Here is a 17,166-nt window from a genome sequence, read left to right as displayed (position 1 = left end):
CTAATAAATAATTATTATTAGAGAGGCAAAATCTTTTGTAGGTAGCAAAAGAGGTTCAGATGTGGCAGCCTTATTTACTTCCAACCTGGTTTTTTTATTCCCTCAGGGATACTGTCATGCCATGGTAGTCAGAGGACACGCAGCAGTGGGCAGCCAAAACAAGTTCTTCATCCATATAACCCCCTTGCCACTCAGTGAAAAATGATAGCATTTAGGGACCGCTAATGATTGTAAGTCAGCTGCCTTTTTAGGGAGCTGGAGCATCTTGTCCAAACCAGGCAACAACCGCGTATGTCGGTGCATGGGTCTGAAACAATTCCATTAGCGATAGGACGAGGGGCAGTGGTTTTAAACTAGAGCAGGGTAGGTTTAGATTAGACATTAGGAAGAAGTTCTTTACAATGAGGGTGGTGAAACACTGGCACAGGTCGCCCAGAGAGGTGGTGGAGGCCCCATCCCTGGAGACATTCAAGGCCAGGCTTGGTGAGGCTTTGAGCAACCTGATCTAGTTGAAGATGTCCCTGCTTACTGCAGGGGGGTTGGACTAGGTGACCTTTAAAGGTCCCTTCCAACCCAACACGTTCTATGATTCTAAATGCAGCTTTCCCCTGCCATGCTCTTTCTCTGCCCACCTTTTGCCAGATTAAGCCTTTTCTCACTCCTTCAAAAGTCCAGCCGGACCCTTGCTGTGTTAATTCTGAACTACAGCAGCCTGTGAGCGCCAAGGTGCGTGTGTGCTGGCAGCGGCTGTAAGGGCACAAATAACATTTAACGCAGCGATGCTCTAATAACTGCCGCCGAAGGTGAACAGGCATGCCTTGATCACAGCGCTGCTTAATTAGCAGGGAAATGCCTGCTGTGGGTAAACTGTGCTGTGATAGCTGCTAACGTGGGAAGTTTGCACGTTTGAGTCAAGGCTTTGCGCAGCTGGTATCTCGGCGCTTCTGTGGGAAGCCATCCCCTATGTACCTATAGGAGGAGCATCCAATTCAGCTCACACGCTTCAGCCAGACTGGCCAATTCAGAGCCCCGCACGCATGTCACCGAGGGGACAGAGGTCTACTCACAGGTGTCTGGGGGCCCGTGCTGTTCTTCTCAACCAAACACGAAGAGCCAGCTCTTCTGCTGCTATAAATCAGCAAGCGCCCTTGTTTTCAGCAAAGAGGGACCAGCTTTGCACCAGGGTTATCAACCCTTCCCAGCAAAATGCAGCATGAGGCAGTTAAACCCAGGAATCTGCGCTGTTTGATCTGATTAAAAACATTTATTAAGGGCAGATTTTAGCTTCATAACCTGTTGCTTGTTGTGCCTGAACTCCACAGCGTTCCCTATTACCTTTGATTTTCAGGCACTACAGGCTCTGCAGCTTTGGTTTTCGCAATTGACGGCGTCTCCTGCCAAAGGGCAGAGAAATGCTGATGAGACAAATGGGAAAAGGTTCTCTTCGCGGTCATACCGCAGCTTTTCTCTTGTCACTGGCATTTGCCAGATTAAAAACTCTCAGTGCTCTACAAAAAGTCATAAAGTTCATTTACAAGTGTTAAAAAAACCCCCCAGATCTAGACTCTCTAGACTCCTAAACTAGCTACAGAGAAGTCCTATTAAAAATCCAGGACATAATGTACTGTACGAGCAGAGCAGTTAGATATGTACATATCTAGCTATTTCATGGATGGAAAAAGCAAAATTGACACAATTACAGCCTTGTCATACTCCACTGCTTTCTTCAGACTATCGGATGTCACTTAAAACAAAACAAACAGCCAAGTTCATTTCCCGTGACAAACATCCAGGGACATCTTAAAGTCAAAACAGAAGGAATCAAAATCAGGAAGAAAAGGAAACTCTGACGAAGCTTCAGAACCTTGTCAGGTGCAATTATTCAGTACGTGTACTCAAACCAATGAAAAAGAAGGGCCCCCTTTGCCCTATTGAAGGATTTCGTGTACATTGCAATCCACGGCGTTAGCTTATTAGAAAACCTGCCGTGTTTTTTAATGCTAAGAACGGGTGAACAAAACTAATATTGAGAAAACCAAATGGGGTACGGAACAGCAAACAACAGCAGCACCTCTGCTAACACTGGGAAAAGAAGTCAAAGTGCATATAATTTGATATAATCTCCCTCATAATAAACCACTCCTTACCGCAATTAAAAACTTCAATCACAAAAATCAGTAATATTGAAGTAATGAGAATATTTCTTACCTCTTTCATGTGACTCGAGCTGCAAACTACTTGGGAAAAAAAAAATGGATCAAAACCCTAAACATAACGTGATTAGAAAAGCCCCAAATGACACCCATAGCACGTGATTTGCCCCTACCTGAAAAGTAATTTCCTAATAAAGCTGAGGCTACAAGTTTTGAGCACCACTGGCACTTACCAGGAATGATCTCCTACAGGAGAAGCAGGGAAAAATTGTCATCCTCTGGGACCTGTTTGTTCCATCAGGAGCTTGCTGCTTTTTTTCTGCTTGCTGTGCTTTGAGCGATTGGGTGGTGCTGTTGGTGCAGCCTGTGCGCCATGGAGGTACCCACTGCAGATCCTGTGGGTAATCTTAATAGAAGTATATTTGATGTAAATAAAATAATCCAGTTATTTGGCTTTCCTGTGGCTTTTCTGGGAAGCCAGAGTTTTATGCAATTTCGTAATACAATTGCTCAAAGGTTGGGGTACTCCTGTAGATTGGATACGTTAATTTTTGGCTCATAAGGGATTGCATTCTTATGTGCCGCTACCTTTAAATGCTTTCAGCTTTGATTAAATCTCAAACAAAATGGAGTTTGCAGTCTATGTTGCTTATATATGTCCTAATTCAGAACCAGAACAGCAGTCAGATGAAACCATATGATTGTATCTCTGAGCACCCAGTACCCGTTAGCGGAGCAGTGTCCAGGCTCTCAGGGCTCTCCTCTGCTTGTGGGATGGGTCAGAAGCCAACCAGCAGACACCAGGTGACTCCTTTGCAGCCCACATGCTGGATAATTAGTATACAACCGGAGGAATGGTTATGTGTCCTCTCATGCTCTTGGCTCTGGGAAGGGGAACATGTTCTGAGGTTGTGCAATTCTGGCGCAGAGGCGTATAACACCAAGAACCACCCTTGGCTGTCCTCATAGCCTCCTTCACTTCCTTCAGAAGACATTCAAGTTGAGTTTCCAAAAGAAAAGGAATACTTGCTACCAATTGTCATCGCTTCTGCAGCCATCACTAGAAAACATGCCTCTTTCCTGCCCTCCCAAAGCATTATTTGCTCACCTGCTCAAACCAAAAGGCTTTTGAAGGAGGACACGGACAACAAACAAGGTGACAGGAACACTGAAAAGCTGACAAGCTTTTGCCTACCCTTTTTCTTGGTGACAGCAATGGGTTCAGACCAAAATGCCAATCAACGTCCCATTGCAAAAGCATTTTATCCCTTGTAAATAAATACTTAGGCAGAAATTCACTGGCAGTTAGGAGTGCCGTCCTGGCAATATCGCAAGCGATGGCTACATTTGGTATGAGCCTGGTCCAAGCGTTCCGAAGCTGAGGGTGGGTTTTCTGTCTTGGAGCTCACCACTCTTTCTCAAAACTAGCATCCTGCCTCTGGCACCACGGTGTAGTGACTTTCTTCCTAATAACGTGTCTTGTCAATGGTAACCCCCTCCTGCAAAGCCAGGAGGTATCAATATCCTTATCTCCGCATCATTACAAAAATGGTATTCTCTGCTATATGGTGTTAAAAAATTATATGGTGTATGATATAAAAAAATTACAAAAGTCTCTTCCTTTTGCTTTTTAAAATGCTTACCAGCAGTTGTTTTAAGAGAGACAAACCATTCTGGTTCTCACTTAGCTTTCTACAAACTACAAGGAATTCTTATAAAACGATGCTGTCGTGTAGCATCTTTGCCAAGGTTTAACAAACTGTTTTAATAAAGACTTAGATTATTAAGAGGGAGTTGTATTTTAAAGGAAATTACAATGCATATTTAGAAGTATTCTAGATCGTTACACCAAAGTGTGCTTTTTGAATGACTCAACAATATCCATTTCTCAGCCGGTATATATTCTTTTATATGAATGTTTGTTTTTTAGATTAATGTTTATTTCTTATTCCCTAATTTGCTGTTTTAGCTAATTGCACAAGATATGCAAGAACAAACGCTAATTACTAAATCAGGCCCTAGCTTTTAAAAGACTCAGGGGAAATAAACCAACAAATGGGAAGATAGGGACCTGTTTATTTTCCCTACTCCTTGCCTGACGGGCTGCATAAAGAGTCACAGTATTTTAAGAGAAGGCACAGAATTATATGAAACGGTGGCTTAGCTTTTTATTACTGGGGGGAGAGAGGTTGCTAATCTGTTTTCCAATCATGGAGTCTTGCCAGGGAATTTGCAAGGTATTAATTGCCATATGGAAAGCACGGTCATGAATGCCTACATATGTACATTGCTCTGTGTACGCATCAGCTTACACATGTGTGCATAAAAACATCCTCCTTTGGAAAGCGGGTTTCTGCTGACATTTTTTTTCCAGGCTACACGATGGTTGCTGATCACACACACCTGAACCGTTCCCTTGTGCGAGCTGATTGTGGCAATGAATGTGTCCAATGAGGGTGGAGGTCCGTGGGAAAAATATAAAAAAAATTGTTGTTCCATCACGGCCTTCTGTGTTCTGCTGCTGCTCCTTCTGTCTCCTCTTTACTCCTGGCTGTTCAGTCTGGCATATCTTTTCACACTGAAATTTCTTATCTTCAGTGGCTACCGCTTTATGTTTTCCACCCCAAGCTACCTCACTTTCTGCTCTTGACAATTTTAACACAGTAAATGACACATGTGAGTTACCTGAAATACCACACGTCATTCCTGGGGCTCAGGCAGCAGCCTAGAAAGACTGTGATGATTTTGGCCTTTAATCATTTGAATTGTTCTGGCTGAAACAAATTTTCAGATGTGGGGCCTTTGTCTTCATTTTCATCTAGCTGACACTGATGACTCCCCAGAAATGCTCCCTCGAAAAGGATTTAAAGTAAAGTAAATGCATTTACTTTATTATTCCTGTTCAGTGGTGGTTAGGAGGAGCCATTTCTAGTCATTCTCCGTCTATTGCTAGTTGTGTTTCCCAGGTGTAATGGAAGGGGGAAAGCAACAACCTGCTGGATCCTCGGTTTGCCCCGCACTGAAGCAGAGAAGCAGGAAGATTGTGTGAGATACAGGATGATGTAGAGCTGCAGGCAGCCACAGTATGACCCAAAACAACCACAAAGAACCGTCAGAGCATGCCGACATTTTACTGGCGTAAGGTACAGTGCAGGGTCTTCCCAAAAACAGCCCTTCACGAGTTCTCAGCCGAAGAAAGGCTTGAGGAGCTTGGGCCAAGTTGGTGGAAACTTCTGAAAACTGCATCCATCCCCCCAAACAAAATACTTCCTTGGAACCACAGATGGAGAGCCTTTTTCTTCCCCACCAGTGAGTGGCACATTAGAGGAACAGACTGTGGTCATTCCTGTGGAATTACTTCAGCGCGGCCCCTGGAAGCCAGCCCTTCACTTTGCTCTGAGGCAAAAGATAGTATTACTTTTGAACTTACCCTCAGCTAAGGCTTTTGAAAAACTCAAAGGCTGCTGTAAGAGCTTCTGGCCTCGGGTGTTGTCTTAAGTGGATCCCGGCTGAGGCCTGGTCTTCAAGGTGGCCAGTTCTGACAGATGCCATGCACAAGATGGCTTCTATGCTGCCTCTTGTAAGGGCGCCTCATCTTTAGCCATCTAAACGTCAAGCAGTTTTCAGCATTAGCGGTAGGCACGCTTGTCAGTGTTTTCTATCCCAATGGAGAATGTAATCAACTGAAATGCCCCGTGGTTTTGCTTTAGCAGGTTGCCAAACTTTCTGGCACTGCTTTTGTAGGCTCTTCCCCTCACGTTTAGAAGTTGTTGAGAAATTCGCCAGCTACTATTACGACACTATTATTTATTTATTTTTCATACATGCTCCTAAATGAAATACATGCGGCCATAAAATTGGAAGAGTCATTCTGCTGAGAATTTACTTTAGGAAGGCCAGAGATAAAGGTACTTCTAAACACAAAACTTAAGTTAGAAACATTCTATCTGCTGCTGATCAACTCAGTACAGAAGGATGATGAAACACGGAAGTCACTGGCAAAAAGAAAAGGCTGTAGAAATGACTAAGAATCCAACTGGATTTGTTTTCTGGAAAAAGCTCTTCTAAGGCTTGGCTGAATGAAAGGTGAGGTTCATAAAAAAATGTAGGAAAGGCCAATTGAGTGCAAATATCCAAACTTTAAAAAAAGACAGGCTGTGATGCTCGCCAACAACCTGAACACATGCTGTCAGTCATCCTCATTAAGCGCTATTTATAGAAGAGCAAAGTGAGCACATTGGGATGAACAAAGCACTGACTTCACAGAGTAGAAAAAAGATTTTTGAATGAATACGTAGATGGACATGGAAAAGGATAAAAAGGTGAACAGTAAACCACTAGCATGAGAAAGCAGAGACCAATCTTTTCACTTTCTTATTCCCTCAGTCCTGCTTCAAAAAATAGCAACCTTTTTTCTCCTCATTCTCCTTCCCAAATTTCAAAAGATCCACAACAGAAAACATTACTTAGAAGTCTCTTACAGATTTCAGTTAAGAAAGTGCCCTTTACATGGCAACATTTTTTAAATTAAATACTTACTCTGAAGGATAATACTAGCATTGGAATTTTATGCTTCAGAAATACAACCTACAACACAATAAAAGAGAGCGTACTCTCAAAGTAGCCCAGGAGGCGATCAGTAAAAGCATACAATACATCATCTCAGGGGCACTTCAGATTATCACCTGTAGGAGTTCTCTGGCAAAAATTAAATGCAATCCATGTTACAAAGAAGACATAAATGAAATAATACACTAAATTGCTACAGTGAAGCTAGTTTAATTTGTTGATATCAGCTCAAGGTGCTCTTTGCACTCCTCGTTTGTGACTCTGATGGAAAGATCTTCGAATGTGTCGATGCTAGAGGAGTGGTGCCCCAGGCCAGCACGTCTCACCCCTTTCTTTCTATAACACGACAAAGGGGAAATGGAGGGTGTTGGACATACCTGGAATCACAGGATGAGTCAGGTTGGGAGAGACCGCTGGAAGCCATGTGGTCAACACCCTGCTCAAGGCAAGGCCAGCTGTGAAGTTAAATGAGGTTCATCAGTATGTTGTCCAAGCAAGTTTTGAATCTTTCCAGGGACAGGGATGCCACAACACCGCTGGGCAATCTCTTCCAGCACCTAACGACTCCCATTGCCAGAAGAGTTTCCATCACGTCCAAGAGGAATTTATCTTATGACCACTGGCGGCTCTAGTCCTATTGCTGTGCACCTCTGAGGAGTGTCTGGCTCCATCTTCTGTTTTTGAAGACATCAGCGAGATCCCGCACCCCCTTCCCACCCCAAGCCTGCTCATTTCCAGACTGGAGTAACTGGAGTAATTCAGCTGGATTCTGCACTGCTAACCAACACTCTTTGGCATAGGCTGTGGCCTGCGGTGTAGACTCATAGTCTGCTTGTTGATGGGGGATGTTTTCACCAGAACATGAGACTTTATGTTTTTTGGTTTTTTTTTAATTCACTGTGTCTTTCTATTAATTTTGTGTGTTTCTTAAATTATATAACTGATGAAAAATATTGGAAGGTCTTGAATCAGACACATCTACATTTCACTACTAATAATTTATCACCCTACCAGAATTTACAGTATTTAAAAACTCTGTTACGTTTTCCTTTTCATAGGTATACAAGAGAAGCAGATCTGCCATACCCCTGCCCGCTTTCACCCGATTAGTCATCAGGAGAAAACACGGCCATCTGAGATGGCAATGACAGGTCAGCTGTATCCCTTTGGAAGGTGGTGGACAGTGGCACAGTTCCCTCCCTCATCCCACAGGAAAGAAACCGGAGCGTCTCTCTGCAAGCTCCTAGCAGAAAAGACAGGTCACTAAGTCAAAATCACCGCCATGAGATGTCTTTGGAGGCTCCCCCGCACTGCAGTGAGCAGCGCAGACTGTTTTCCTTTCCACATATTTGTGACTTATAATACGCCCCAGATTTTGAAGCAGGACCGTGCAGTTCCGATGATGAACCAGGGGAATTCTGCAGCTCGCTCCTCACGACTCTAATAACTTTGGATGATTATTTCACATGATTCACTTGGAGCCCTTTTCTGATCCTCATCATGAAAGAATTAAAAAACAAAAAAGGGCAGAAATGGATCATATGTTTAAGTGTCAAAAACATCTCTATGCTTTTCAGAAACAGGGAAAACAAGGAAATCAGTAAAACATTCTTTTGTCTATGACAGAAAGTGTCAAAATTTAAAGGAACACACTACAACATAAACTGTAAACTGCATTGAAGTTATGACATAAATTTTGTATAAGTCCACACTGCATACTGTTTTCCTTTAACAAAACTTTTTGATAATCTCAGAATGCTTAACTGGCATAATGCAGTTTCTCAATATGTTTGGTGTTACATTTAAAAGATTTCATTTGTTAAAGTTTTCATGAGTTATTAAAATCACTGCTTGGATGTGGTACAGTTTGTATTAAAGGATAATATTCAAACTAAACATACAGCTTTTTCACAGATGTTTAATTACAGCAGCTTCTCAAATTCCAAAATCATTTGTGGATCTCTTGTTATTTCAGATGAAACTACTTACATACAAATGTGGGCTACTTTGGCCCATTATCTTTTCAATATTGTGGGGCAAGATGAAGTTGGCAGCATTTTTAGCCAAAAAGGGTCGGTTCCTCATTGCCGGTTCCGAGACAAGCTGACCAAAAAACTCTCAAAGAAATGAGTAACAGATAAAAAAAAAAACCTCAAATTGTTATTCTTTTTCTAAGTTCTTTAAACAAAATATCACTAATTCAAAGTGTAACCTCAGAACTCACCTCTTGCCTGCAGCCTTAACTTTTTCACTCTCTGCATTCTCCAGCAAGTTGTCTAGGTTTGATTTACCCTCTTATAAATATACAAGAATGCAGTTATTTATTGTTCAACTGCTGCTTTATTGAAGAAAGCCCTTGTTCTCACACTCCTAACTATCTTTGTACTGGAAAGCGTCGGCTTTGAGCAGAGGTGGAAGTCTTGGTTAACAGATGTAAAACCAGTTGCTACTGATGAACTCCTAAGGACTAAAATAGAGTTTTACTATGTTATTAGGAATCTGAAAATAGATTTGGTACTTTTTTTGGCATTATCTGAGGCTCAACATCATCACAATACCATCTCTTCTCCTGGTGAAGCCTGCTGGTTTTGGATCAAGGGCACTCATGAAAGACGCTGAACGCTTCCCTCACCCTTGGGTGAAATTCATCCCTTGGAAAGGGACGACCCCACTGGACTCAGTGGGACTTCAAGAAGCGCACTGGGCTTGTGTTGCCCTCCGCAGAGAGATTAATTTAATTCCCATGGTGATACTAGTGCTGCCTTCGCTGTGAATGAACTCCAAACGCTTAATTTTGCATCGTCGCCTTGCTTCTTAAAGCACATTTTCTGAATAAAAAGCTAGTAAAAAAGTGAAGATGAAGGAGTGGAAATTGGAGAGAGAGAGAGAAAAAGAAGAGAGGTTTCCAATAACACACACTAAAGATTTTAAATAAATATTTTAATTCTATTATTGGCATTTACAGGTAGAAAGCATACAGTATGTTACAATTTTATCAAAATGTGAAAAATATGTATGTTACATAAGTAACAAATGTAAAAAAAGTATTTTTCTTACCTTCCCTGAAAGTAAGAAAACTATTCAGCATAGGAAAATATTGATATAAAAACACAGCTTAGGTAAAAAAAAAAAAAAAAAATTGAAGTTTTTACACAGTACAATAGGTTCATCAGATCTGCATGAAGATGTAAGGACTTTGTGAGGTTCTACTTTTACCTAAAACTTCAGGGAATTTGGGACAAACAGTAAGCTACATTAATGAATCTACAAGTAGTTTTCCCTCATATCCGCTCCAAAATGCTAGAGTGCAGTAATTTTCTATACAATAAATAACTCTTCAAAGTTTCCACCATAGAAAATCATATAATGCAGAAAAAATGTCACTCCAAGGTCACAAAGGCTAGGCAGTGCTTTAATAATAATTATGATAATACTTATTATAGTGCTTTATAAAGTCTAAGCACTTCAGACGAGTTAACTGATTAGTCCTCACAACACCCCTGTGAGGTAGGCGAGTAAGTGTTATTCCTACCTTTCCGTGGTACAGATGGAAAATGAAACCTGGGGAGAAGCGGCGGCTGCAGCAGCAGCACAGCCGAGACGAGAGGCCAAGAGATGTGGAAAAATTGAGGGTTTGTTTTTTTCCCCTCGCTCCTGTCGATCGTGCTGCTGCTCCCCATCCAGGATACCCGGCTGGGCTGACCAACGCCAATCTCTTCCCTCCCACTGGAAGCACTGAAAGGGGTGGGCAGGGACCAAGGTTAAGCATCCCCAAATATTTCGTAGAGATTCAGAAGCTCTCACACAACTTTGTCAAAAAAACCAAAACCCAAACAAAACAAAAAAAAAAGGGGGGGGGGGGGGGAACCCCAAACAAACAAATAAACAAGCCGAAAAGGAAAAGATACTCCTAAAGTGCTGACTGGCTTGAGCTGCTTCTAGCACCTCTTGTGTGGAATAAGACTTACAGCACTGTTGCCAGCAATTATTCAAGCTGATTTCATCCATAAAGTTACATGCGAGCAACTGCAGGATACGGTAACTGTGTTTTCTGAGACACCTTAACTACTGTAATTCCTTCATTCACCATCCTCCTTCCATGCACTTCTTAAGGAAAATTAAATCCTCAATACACTTGCATCGTAAAACATGTTAGTAGCTGGAGACAATATGCACATCCTTCACAATTTCAAAAAAAAAAAAAAATTAGTTCATTTTCAGAACAAAGCATTATTAATTTAAGAATCACAAACCAAACAATGGTAAATAGGAAACCCTTTTCAAAGGCTGCATGCCGAATATCTTGCTTTCAAATACAATGCATGCAGGAGAAATAAATTCATCCAAGCATAATTAAATTAAAAATGTTTTAAGTCTCTTTCAGCAGCATAATGGTTATTATTTTTAAAGTCTCCTCCAACCAAACTGGCCTGGGGTTCAAATGCTGACCTTTGCTTTTCTACAACCATATAATGGTTTGACCGGTCCCCGTGGTTTCGCACTGCGGCAATACCAGGAGACAAAGCCTATACATACTGTTCTGCTTCCCCGTCCTTGGAAACAGGCTTCGTTGTACCACCTTTGCTGTCTTCACTCGCTGCTGCTGCTGCTGTTTTTTCAGGAAGCGATGCCAAATCTTTGAAAACATCCACATAATGCCCAAAGCCCGGGCCCCAGTTCAAGAGGTTGTCCCAGTTGAAGCTTCCTGCTTGTTGCCCCAGTTTCACGGGCAGGGAGCTCTCCCCGGAGCTGGCGGTGGTCGCCTGTGCCCCCACCGGTCCCCCCTCGCCTCGGCGGCCAGGGTACCGCCGGGGCTTCAGCCTGGCACCGTAGTTGTCCTCGTCATCCGCATCGGACTCGTTGACCTGGGATAACTTGGGCATCCTGGAGGTGTACGCTATGGGCTTATCCCTGTCGTACTCCATCTCCGAGCAGGTGAAGGACTCGTGGGAGTCGCTGTCGGAGGAGGACTCAGGTGCAGGAATACCATCGGCCGGGTTCCTCGTCCGGGACAGAGGCCTTCTGCAGTCCTCCTCAGAAGAGGACCGGCCGTGGTCTGCGCTGCAGATGCTGGGGTTTCTGGGGCGAGGGGTGTTCAGTCTCTCCACCTCTTCAATGGACAGCCCCACCGGAGGAGCAGTCTCCAGAGGGATCTGCCCGATGGGCTGCTTCAGGCGGCTTCCTGGTCGGGAACCGTGGCTTGCCATGGTCTGTGGACTCTTACTTCTCCTCCCCAGCCGAGTGGCATAGTTAAAAATGCCGGGCTGGCAGACATCGTTGTGCATCTCCAGCGGGCTCCCTTCCCTTATGGCGAGGTGCAGCTCCCTCGCCGGACTGTGCCTGTAGAACGTCGATGATTTGGAGAAGGGTGCGGGGCTGTGCCGAGACAGGGGGTTGGGAGTAGGGCACGCCGAGTGGCTTAACGAGGATGTCCTCAAGCCCTGCCCGTAGGCAGGCTGGTAGGTCAAGCTGCTGGCTCCCAGGGGCATGGGGGACTGCCGGGCGAAGCCCAGCGGGCTGTGCCTCTGGATGGAGAACTTGGGTGTGTGACTCCGAAACTGCTTGTAGTGCTGGATGATGTCAGCGTCTGAGGGGGCGATGCTGCTGGCGTTGTCAATGTCGTAGTGCTCGATCTCGGGCTCAGGAGAAGCCAGCGGGGCACTGGGGATGGTCTCCGTGGCGTGCGGGATGTCGGTTTCGTCATAGATGAGATACGGGTTTTCTCTTTCGATGATATCAGGTTTTGGGTTCCCTTCGGGCTGCTTCCTGACCGTCATGTCGTCACCATAGGGCGGGATGTTGTCCGGGTCATCAAACGCCACATTCTCGCTCCCTTTTTTCTTCTTCTCCTTCGTTTTCTTCTCCTCTTTCGGGGCTTTCGACTTCTTTCCTCGGCACTGGTTGCAGAGGATGAGGCTGAGGACCAGCAGCGCCAGGACTGTTGCACAGCTCCCCACGATAGCCGGCACGGCCCAGAGGGGCAGGGACAGCTCGGCGGGGTGTGGGGACGGGAGGCAGATGTGGCCACCATTGATGCCCGCTCTACACTCGTGGCCTGGGGCGCAGGAGACCCCCAGACATGCCACCACCGCCTCACACGTCCGTCCCGCGTATGCCTCGGGGCAGCTGCAGGTGAAGCCGGTGTGTGCCCCGGGCTCACAACTGCCACCATTCTGGCAGGGGCTGGAGGCACAGGCGCCTGGTGGGACACACTGGTAGGCATACCACTGGTTGATGCACATCAGTTCGCCCCAGCAGGGACTGCTGGCACAGACGTTGGGGCCGCGGCAGCCGATCTTCACCGAGGGGTCTGTTTTGGAGAGAGTGGCGAGGCTGTGCTTGCCAGCGAAGGGAAGGCTCTCCCCGCCGTACTTGATGTAGGAAATGCAGCCATCGAAGCCTAGGAGGAAAAGCAAGAGTCACATCAGGACCTGAAAAATTAGTATGCTCTGTCAACAGAGGCCAAAGACACTCTGAGCATCACTGTCACACTAAAGAGTAAACCTTTTGGATCAGCAGATGACAAGATCTGCGATGTGCCTCTTGCCCCTTGAAATGAAAGAGGAAACACCAACAGAGAAGCAACAAAATAGAAAACCCAATCATAGAATGGTTTGGGTTGGAAGGGACCTTAAAGACCATCTAGTTCCAACCCCCTGCCCTGGGCAGGGACACCTCCCACTAGACCAGGTTGCTCAAAGCCCCATCCAGCCTGGGCCAGTGTCTCACTACCCTCATATTGAAAATTGTTTTCCTAGTATCTAATCTAAATCTGCCCTCTTCCAGTTTGAAGCCATTACCCCTCGTCCTATCACTACATGCCCTTGTAAAAAACCCCTCTCCAGCTTTCCTTTTGATAATTTTTTAGGGTTCATAGGAACTGAAATCTACTTTTAAGCAGAACAAGATTAAGTAAAGGCTGGTCATGCCTAGAGCTTCTGATACAACCTCTACAAAGGCACCTTTTAAAACTAATGATTTTCACAGCTAAGCTGTGCATAGAAATGGAGATTAAAGATAAGAAAGTAATTAAATAATTTCTCTGAAGATACATGCATGACACTTACATAAATTATACCAAGATATCTTGGTTCTTTTAAGTCTGCCAAATAAGAATTCAGAAACAGACCATGGTTTTTAACTTCAACACTAAGATTTCAAAGCAATGAAATTTTTCTTAGGTGAGTAAACAAAACGTACCAAAATCTGCAATTAAGATGTTGAAATTAACACACATTTTCTAGAAGGCCTATAAGACATTTTGTACACCCATTGCTTTCATTAAATCTGAAAAAATAGGCGATTGTAAGCAGAAGCCTAAATGTTATTTGAAATGTTGATCTGGCTTTTAAGAATGCTATAGGCTGCACAGCAGAAGGAACTACTGTCTGATTGGGAAGTAACTCCCTCAAGCTTGGGGACTGGGAATAAAGTTCAAATCGAGCAAACAACATAATGGAAAAATGAAACGAGAAAAAGCATTTTGGGTAAAACCAGGTCGCTCGCACATTGAGACTCAACTCTGCTGCTCACTGCGCAGATTAGATCTGAGGCTTGCAATGCAAAACAGATATGTTTGTGATTTAGCGTGCTTATCTCACAGACAGACTCATTGAAGGAAGTCTGAAGGTTATATTCTCAGATCTTTATTATAATGTAGTTTCCCCTTGAAACAAAATTATTTTGCCAAAATACTAAGCAATGAGCAAATGGCTGGATTTTGCAGAAACATTGTATTTTCTAAAAATATATTGTTAAATGGACTCAATTTTCAATTTGTAGACCCATTTCGCTGAAGCTAAATGAAAGGCTCCAACATTGTTCAGCGAATAAGGTAAGAATTCAAATGGTTACCATAGGGAAACTTCTATTCTAACAGCATTTAATGTCTTTAAAATGAATTTGAACAAATATTCCTCCTAATGACTTCATTCAATATGCTTAAATGTTTTTGTTTCCTAATTTTCCCGTATTCCTAGAACTTCTTATCATCCACACAGAGACACCTGCGGGCAGCTGGCTTGGCTGTGCTAGCAAAATACATTAGCTTCCACTCCCCTTTACTTATGCCCTTTCCAGTTTCCCCTGATCTGAGCTGAAGTTTCCTGTCATTCTTCAGCCAAGTCTCCCGTCTTGCCGTCTCCTAAAATCACAGCAATACTTTTACGTCTCTGGATCTCGAGTGGCCTTTTTCCAAACTTCCCCAAGTTCGGTTGTAGTGCTACCCTGTCAATGGTGACGCTGAGTTTCAGCGCTGAGAGAGCCCTGGGAGATGGGATTATCCCCAGCCTTTGTGCGGTGGTTGTGTGTGAGCTCGCAGGAAAATCCAGCCTTTTGCCAGCCTAATAATTCCCTGCGTTCCCCAGACTTAATCCTTTCTGTGAGGGTTTTAGGATAGTGCAACCTTATGCCAACCTCTGCTTGGAGCTGCGGCAAAATGGTACGCAGGGATGTGTTTGTAAGTCTGTCTTTCTTGTCTGTCTTGTAGGTACCTCCCTGGAGGTACTGAAAAGATGGGTAGATGTGGTGCTGAGGGACATGGTTTAGTGGTGGTTTTGGCAGTGTTAAGTTAATGGTTGGACTCGATGACCTTAAAGGTCCCTTCCAACCTAGACGACTCTATGATTCTAAGTCATGCTCTTGGTGTGCACGAGTGGTTGCTGTAAGAAACGTGTTAATTTCTCCTTAATTTCTGCTGGATTGCCCTTGGGATGCCGTGTGTGGTGCCAGGTTTACAGGAGGACATTATTCACGATCAAATTTATCAGCTATCATCACTAAAAATAATCACCAAGGAGAAGGAAAGTGCCACTGCTCAGTTCTGAAGCATCGCACTTGGGTGAAAGAATAAACGGGAACAATTTTTCCATGCATTAGTCAAGTCAGAGAAAGATTAATTTCTGCAAACATATTGCTGGAATGGAAGAGCCACTATATGAATGGCAACTTTGTGAATAACTGTGGAAATGTCTGTAAAAACAGGTAGCACAGAGATAAACGTTATGAATATTCACTCTGTCACGAAATAGCAAATATACTCAAGTTGTATGAGGCGATACATACAGATTTATAATCTTCGAAGTAAGTTGTTTTAAAATTTGAACATCCTCTGATGTCCGAAATGAAACACGAGTGGGTATCAACATCAAATACATTTCACTGAGGGATGCAAGCCATGTGGTGCAAAGGGACATGAAAGAGCCTTCCCAGGTTTGCAAGCGTGCTATTTCTCTATTATTTCCATTCTGAAAGAGATGTATTTTCTCTCAGCATTACTCCCATTTTCATTTTCTCCTGTTTTTACATTCCCAAATAAAGAGGAAATTGAGGATTTGGGTTCAGGTGGGATCCCAAGCAAAACAGACGATTACCTTGCTGCATATTGGTGCTCCCTTGCAGCAGTGATGTGATAAACAGCGATCGGGATTTTGTCAGGTCTACCCGGGTTTGAAAATATTATTGGATATACCAGCCCTGGAATTGTCACCCACTTATGTTTTTGTCTGCCTTTAACAGCCCTGCAGATATTTTCGACTCTCTGAGTTCATGCAGAGTTTTATACCTCCCCCTTGTAAATCCTTGGTATGTCGTACACAATGTAACCCAATATTAAAATAAAATAAAATCATATGAATAAGAGATTTTGGATTGTGTATTCCTAATGGAAGCCAGACATTCCTAATTTGTCTGCCACAGCATCAGGCAGTGGTGAGATTTTAGCGTCCTCAATTTTCTTTGTTCCAGCTTCCCTAAAAGCCTCAGATTTTTCCATGCATACACTGCTCATAAAACATACATGTAAAAATGGTAAAGGTAAGCAGAGCTTTCATATGACTTCATACAAATCCACAATACACAAATGTGAGGTGTGAATTTGCTCCGCTCAAAGAGCCTTTATCTGGTTGCAGTTCTTGAAGGCAGGAAGATTCTTCAATATAAAAACTCTGTGAAACCTACGGCTGCATTGTCTGGAGTATCTCACAGTTTGTAGCTAAAAATCACTTCCATCCTTACTTATCACTGGGGGAATGATATCAAATATATGTTATCTGCTTCTTTTGCCAGGGTCTAAGACAGTTGCTTTAACTCTTATGGGAGACTGATTTACTTCTTAACAACTAGATTTCAGTCAGAGGGTGGTTCCTTATTGTCCTTGGTTTTGGTTGCTCAGAAATAAATCCTATTCTTCGTTTGACAGCAGGATAAAGCAGGAGGAAGCTGGAGTTTCAGAAAATATTTTAATCATATTAAAAACAGGCTAAATCCTGCAGCACTTACCAAACCCCTACAGAGACAAAGTTTTCATTTACCATTTTTGCCCACGTAAAAGATTTGCCTCGATTTTCCAGATTCTGGCCCAGGTGAAGAATAGATCCTTTCTTCTCCATTAGCATAACAAAATTATAAGAACTGATTTACAGACAAACGAGCAAATCCAAAAAGC

The 17,166-nt window shown here is 43.5% G+C and overlaps 1 protein-coding gene across 1 annotated transcript in view; it reads right to left on the bottom strand.

Moving 5' to 3' along the window:
• Nucleotides 1–9,887: 9,887 nt before the first annotated feature.
• The window catches only part of FAT4 (FAT atypical cadherin 4), a 149,565-nt gene continuing 142,286 nt past the window's right edge, over nucleotides 9,888–17,166 (bottom strand). Inside the window, exon 17 of the mRNA XM_054202720.1 lies at nucleotides 9,888–13,122. Coding sequence (XP_054058695.1) covers nucleotides 11,249–13,122 — 1,874 coding nt within the window. The 3' untranslated portion in view covers nucleotides 9,888–11,248. The remainder of the gene's footprint in view (nucleotides 13,123–17,166) is intronic.

This window comes from Rissa tridactyla, chromosome 5 (assembly GCF_028500815.1).
Source record: "Rissa tridactyla isolate bRisTri1 chromosome 5, bRisTri1.patW.cur.20221130, whole genome shotgun sequence".
NCBI lineage: Eukaryota > Metazoa > Chordata > Aves > Charadriiformes > Laridae > Rissa > Rissa tridactyla.
This window is presented reverse-complemented; position numbering and strand designations above follow the sequence as displayed.